The 5,997-nt window shown below is 48.4% G+C and overlaps 1 protein-coding gene across 1 annotated transcript; it reads right to left on the bottom strand.

Moving 5' to 3' along the window:
• Positions 1-1,801: 1,801 nt before the first annotated feature.
• On the bottom strand, positions 1,802-3,939 carry CCL13 (C-C motif chemokine ligand 13). The gene is made up of 3 exons (XM_032162584.2): positions 3,817-3,939; positions 2,826-2,940; positions 1,802-2,386 (listed from the first exon to the last, which is right to left on the bottom strand). The coding sequence occupies exons 1-3, from the start codon at positions 3,890-3,892 to the stop codon at positions 2,281-2,283; spliced, it is 297 nt and encodes a 98-aa protein (XP_032018475.1). The 5' UTR covers positions 3,893-3,939; the 3' UTR covers positions 1,802-2,280.
• Between the last annotated feature and the right edge of the window lie 2,058 nt (positions 3,940-5,997).

Here is a 5,997-nt window from a genome sequence, read left to right as displayed (position 1 = left end):
GGAGCCAGGGGCTGAAGGATGGGGCAGGAGGAGGGAGACATGTTGCACCTGGTGCCAGGGGAACTGAGCTAATAAGTGACTCGCTACCTCTCAGTGACTGCCTTTGTCCTGGGGGGTAAGCTTTGACTCGGGGTGGTGGTGCAGATTCTCTGCCTCCAGATTTGGCTGCCAAGAGTGTTACAGTGGAACAGAAAGCTGGGGTTCACAGCTGGGTCCATATTTGGGTGCAAGACTCTTCTCGCTGCCCTGCCCAGAGGGCTTGGGGGGTGATGTTATCACCAAATCACAGCTGACCTAGCTGGAGGGGATCATGTGAGGTTGTCTGCCTGTAAAATGTTGCTAAACCCATTTTATAGGTGAGGTGACTGAGGGCTAAAGAGAGATGCAGCAATTCAGGGGCAGATATGGCGTTAGAGCCTACAGCTGCTGCCTCCCAGGACAACTCCTCCAGGTGTCCCACATTGCCAAGTGTACTGCCTGGTGCAGCGTGGTACCAGATCTGGGGGACAGGCCCTGCTGTTGTCAGCAGTGCCCATCTCTTCTTGAGGAAGATCTCGGCGGGTGTCCCGGCATGGGTAGGTTCCGGGTCTGATTGAGATGCCCACCCAGCTTATCTGGAGGAGTGAGGCTATCTTGGGAAGAGCAGGATAAACCCTCGGTGGACATACAGGAAGAGGAGGGCCAACGCTTTAAAAGGGACAATCACAAGCTTCAATTTGTACAACGTGTGATTCAAGGAAGAATAGCCAAGGAAGGAAGTATTTCTAGGTCTTGGGGTTGGCACGCCTTTAAAGATCACTTTTTGAGGGCAAAGGTCTCATGCTGTGTTTCCCTCGTTCCCCATTCAACACGTCACACATCTGGCCCAGTCTTCTTAATCTGCCTCCTCCCCTCCACCCCCATGACTGCCCTTCTTCAGCCGTTATGACTGCCCCCCATCACACATCTGGCCCAGTCTTCTTAATCTGCCTTCTCTTCTCCACCCCCATGACTGCCTTTCTTCAGCCCCTATTTTCTCTTGCTCGGACTATTGCAGTAGGCTGTTTTCAGCCCTCCCTTCTCAACTCCGTCTTATCCACAGCCAATAGCTACTCTTCCTGGCATCCATTCTTCCCTCTGGATGACTCAAAAACCTTCACACCTTCCTCCTGCCTTCAGAACTGAGTCTAAACTCCCCACCCTGATATTCTAATTCCTCTAGAACCTGCCCTCAACTTTCCTTTCTACATGTCTCCAACTTTTACATTCTGGAACCCCATATCTGACTGTTTGGGGATATTACCCCCAGGCCCTCTCCCCATATTGCCATCTTGGACCTCCTCTAAAAGAATCTTTGCTATGACCACACTTCCCCATCCTCTAAGGTCCGTTCAGCTCAAGTTCCCCATTCCCTACCAAGCCTGAGGCTCACTAGGACTTGGTCATCTGGTTTCCCTCTGAGTGTCAGGTGCACGTGAAGTCTGAATCACTTGCTGCTTGGAGTGGGGAGGCATAGATTGGGGTGGGAGACTAGAGGGGGAGGGGGGGTTACTTTTGGCAGGAGTGTGGTTTTAAAGAAAGAAATGAACTGAATATGAAACACGAGTTGCGAGCCAGGAGCGCCCATGCTGGGGACTGGAGCCATTGTTCCAGAACAGCCTGGGCTGGTGAGGCAGGCCCTCCTTGAAACTCAGATGAGCCAGGCTAGCCCCATGGCCAGGGCCTCTGTACATCCGCCTTCCACTGGCATGCTCCGCCATCCACCCACACCTCTGAGGGCCCCTACTGGTTGGAAGTTACTCCTGAAGAAAACACCACTGTGTAGGAGATTTTAAATAAAGTGTATTTTCTGCAAAATGTCAGCAGTCCTACTATTGCATTCATCTTTCCACAATAACATATTTAGCAACACCTCACATTCACAAAGAGCTCTCCTTCCTACATTGCAGCATCCCTTCATGTCCATGACTCCCACAGGCACGCTCTCAACCCCTGGAAACCGAAGAGAAACCCACTGCCAGCAGCTCACAGTGGAAGGGAAGGGAGCTTAGAGACAGCAACCTACTTGCTCAAGGCCTTGCTTTAAAAAAGATCGGCAATACTCAAATAAACTCCAAACCAGCAACAAGTCAAATAATAGCCAATATTACTTAACACATAGTATATTTTGAATCACAAAACAGAATGCATCCTATTTGAAAATTATGGTAGAAATATTCCAAAGTATAGAAGAGGAGGCCAGAGGAGAATGGAAAAGTCATTTCACATACTCCAGCTTGATTTCAGTGGGGGTAGCAGAGTTCAAGTCTTCAGGGTGTGAGCTTTCTGGCCCAGATGTTTCATATAATTCTGGACCCACTTCTCCTTTGGGTCAGCACAGATCTCCTTGCCCAGTTTGGTTCTGAAGCTGTGGAGGAAGGACAGCTGGCACAGTTAGATGGAATCCTTTGAGAGTTTACCCAGGAGATGACACACTGGGTTCTAAACCTGCCTGGTCCGCCTGCTACAGGTGAAGGGGCACCCCTCTAGGACAGGAAGTAGGAGGTGTGTGGACAGAAGGGGTCTCTGGAGGCAGCCACTGTTCTTGCTGCCCCTGGGAAACTGATCCTGGCATCTGCCAAAGGGTGTGGGCTGGTGCCCACCCAGGAAGCAGGGCATGGGAAATTATAGGCCCTCTTTGGGCCTGTTGTCAGCCAAAATAGGAGGATTTGCATTACATAGTCTGGTTAGATCTCATCCTAGGTAAGATCTCAAGTCAGTCTGACGTCTGTCTCCTGGGGCAGAAATTCGGATTGGGGAATGTGAGGGTGGGGAGGAGCCAGGTGAGCAGGGATTTTTCTACCCACATGACAGCCTTCTGGGGACACCAGCTGGTGGTGATCAAATAGCTCTTCAGCCTCTGCAAGGAGATCTTCTTACTGCTAAATGTGAAGCAGCAAGTGGATGGGACGTTGAGTGCATCTAGAAATAGTTACAAAGAAAAAGACTTTGAGGATGTGTTAGGCTTTTCTCAGCTTGAATACAGCAGGGAGCATCTGTATGGGATGCAAAGCAAAGAGGAAGTAGATCTTACCCACCCCCAAGCCCAGCACTCCCACCCTAGACCCTGAGGTGAGGTGGGACCTGTGACATGTGCCTCAGGATCTCAAAGGCTCAGCTGCATGGTGGAGACATGTCATAGCCATCTAGGGGAGGCCACAGGCAAAGCCAGTGGGAAAGGTCCTGGGTGTGGTCCCAGATCTGCAGAGTTTGGGACGATCAGATGAGGTCAAAGAAAAGGCCCTAAATTTGGAGTCAGAAGCTTAGGTTTCATTCTTGCTCTGCAATAACCTGGAGGTGGGTGGGTAGGGTCCCTTCTGCCTCCAACATGGGCTTCAGCTTTCTATCTTTAAAATTAGATGTTAAAGTGATCCTCTAAGGAGCCTTACTATTCTGGTGGGCTTAGAAGTGGGGCACTTGGCTGGGCGTGGTGGTTCACGCCTGTAATCCCAGCACTTTGGGAGGCCGAGACAGGAGGATCAGTTGAGGTCAAGAGTTTGAGACCAGCCTGGCCAACACAGTGAAACCCCTTCTCTACTAAAAATACAAAAATTAGCTGCACATGGTGGTGGCGGGTGCCTGTAATCCTAGCTACTCAGAAGGCTGAGGCAAGAGAATCGCTTGAACCTAGGAAGTGAATGTTGCAATGAGCCAAGATCGCACCCCTGCACTCCAGCCTAGGCAACAGAATGAGACTCAATCTAAAAAAAAAGAGGGGGGTGGAGCACTCAGGCTTAGGTCTTCCTTTAATAGAGAAACAGAGGGAAAGAGAGGGAGAGACGAAGGGCGGTGACTTACCTGGCTGAGCAAGTCCCTGGGGTTTGAAAGCTGCTGTTATGAGCAGCAGGCACAGAAGCACTGCAGAGACTTTCATGTTGAAGGTTAAGAGTTGGAGATTTCACAATGTTTCTTTGCCTCTCTGCTCCTCCGGCTGTTCTGCCTGCCTTTTATAGGGAGTGGAGAGGCTTGGAGCTCTCAGAGGACCTTGGCCTGAGCAGGGTGTTGACCAAGTCATGATGAAGGGGGATCCTGAATCTGCTGAGCTGGAGCTGGGCACCAAAGACTTTTCTAGGAAATGCAAGAGGGAAGCTGAGGGCTGAAGCAGCATGGCATGGCTTCCTTCTGGCTGTCCAGGCCACAAGGAGCCAGAGAGGAAAAAGGGACACAGATGTGCCCCAGCCACTCACCATGGGAAGCCATCCAAGGAGCTGTTTTCTGCTTACTTTCTCCAACAGGAAAAAGAAAAACAATGAAAATTAACTCCTGTAGAGAAAGAGTACTGTGCTGAGGACTCTGTTCACGTTATATATTTAGTTTGAGGAGGTACATACCATTATTATCATGCCCATTTCATAGAAGAGGAAACGGATGCAGAGAGATTAAATAACTTGACCAAAATCTTATGGGAAATGAGTGGGAAAGCTAGAAGAGAAAGCTAGTCTGCTTATATTTTATCACCAAGGCAGTTTCAACTTTCGTTTAGGGGCAGAAGTCTTTTTCCAAGTCAACTTTTACGTGGAAGTCTAATATCTGAAACAGATTAAGTCAGGTTCTGATGACAGAGGCTCCTTACATCATATATTGTGACCCTTTCTGCCCCTCAGGCCCAGAAGGACATGGTTCAAACACCTCTGATTGATGCAGGCCCTCTGTTTCCAGGAAGGACCATTGGGTTTCTAGAGCTGTTGATGGGAGGGTAGGGGTGGCCCTCAGAGCAAAGAAGTGAGGTGTTTGGCCTATTCCTGGGCTCCTCCTGCGACGAGCACATATCTGGGAGCTGGGAGGTGGGGAGGGAATGGCTTAGAATGGTTGAACATGTCCCTTCCCCACTCATCCCTAGCTCTAAGACTTGGCACAGCTTTTGTGCCTTCCTGGAATACTCATCCCTCTGCATTCCACTCTAGCAAAATAAGCCCAGTGAAAGTAAAGGGAAGAAATAAAGACCTAGGATTAGAGAAATAGGAAACAGTAAATATTAGAAAGGATAGATGAAGCCCAAAGCTGGTTCTGTAGCCTATAATTAAGCTAAAACTCTCCTGAACTGAACACGAAAAAAAAGAAAAAAGGGGCTGAGGCGGGGGGATCACTTGAGGTCAAGAGTTCTAGAGCAGCCTGGACAACATGGTAAAACCCTGTCTCTACTAAAAAAAAAATACAAAAATTACCCAGGCATGGTGGCACGTGCCTGTAATCCCAGCTACTTGGAAGGCTGAGGCAGGAGAATTGCTTGAACCTGGGAGGCCGAGGTTGCAGTGAGCCAAGATTGCACCACTGCACCCCAGTCTAGGTGACAGAGTAGGACTGTGTCCCAGAAAAAAAAAAAAAAAGAAAAAGAAAAAAGGAAAAAGGCATATATAACCAGTTGCAGAGCCTGCAGACACCAAAAAGAAAATAATAAGAACCTTATGCCAAAAATTTAGTTTAGAGGAAATGGATGAATTTCTTAAAAATCTAACTGACCAGGGTGCACAAAGAAATAAAAAATAGAAAGTCATTCTAAAGCTATTAAAGAAATGGAATCAGGAATTGAAAATCTACCCACAAAACATTCTCTGGGCTCAAAGGGCATGAACAGCTAATTCCTCCAAGCATTGAAGGAAGCGATCATTTCAATCTTGTGCAATTTCTTCCAGAGAATATCAAAAGATTGTACACCACCCAATTCATTCTGAGACCTACCTAACTTTGACACAAAAATGTGTCAAGACCCACATGAGAAAAGGATATTACAAGCTTGTCCCTTCAGACACACATTCCATTCTTTTCCATTCTATTCTCTGCCCTAGGAAGCCAATCTTGGTGGGTTACAGCAGTGAGGTTGCTGGCCTTCTAGCTTCTGATTGGGTTGAGGCACAAGGGAGCTTCTGAGGACATTAGAGCAGGGAGAAGAGTTAAGTTGAGGTTCTTCTCCTCTGTTGTCTCCCTGTGTTCCTCAACCTGGATACAACCCTCAGCTAATAGTTTTAACTTCTTTCAAGG

The sequence above is a fragment of the Hylobates moloch genome, unplaced genomic scaffold (assembly GCF_009828535.3).
Source record: "Hylobates moloch isolate HMO894 unplaced genomic scaffold, HMol_V3 SCAFFOLD_10, whole genome shotgun sequence".
Classification (NCBI taxonomy): Eukaryota; Metazoa; Chordata; class Mammalia; order Primates; family Hylobatidae; genus Hylobates; species Hylobates moloch.
Note: the sequence above shows the minus strand (reverse complement) of the source record. Positions and strands in the feature narration are given on the sequence as shown.

Coding starts and splice junctions, on each gene's coding strand:
- CCL13 (XM_032162584.2), bottom strand. CDS start 3,892: ATGAAAGTCTCTGCAGTGCTTCTGTGCCTGCTGCTCATAACAGCAGCT. Junction 2,941..3,816: donor CCAGGGACTTGCTCAGCCAG/GTAAGTCACCGC, acceptor AACTATTTCTAG/ATGCACTCAACGTCCCATCC. Junction 2,387..2,825: donor TGTCCCCAGAAGGCTGTCAT/GTGGGTAGAAAA, acceptor CTTCCTCCACAG/CTTCAGAACCAAACTGGGCA.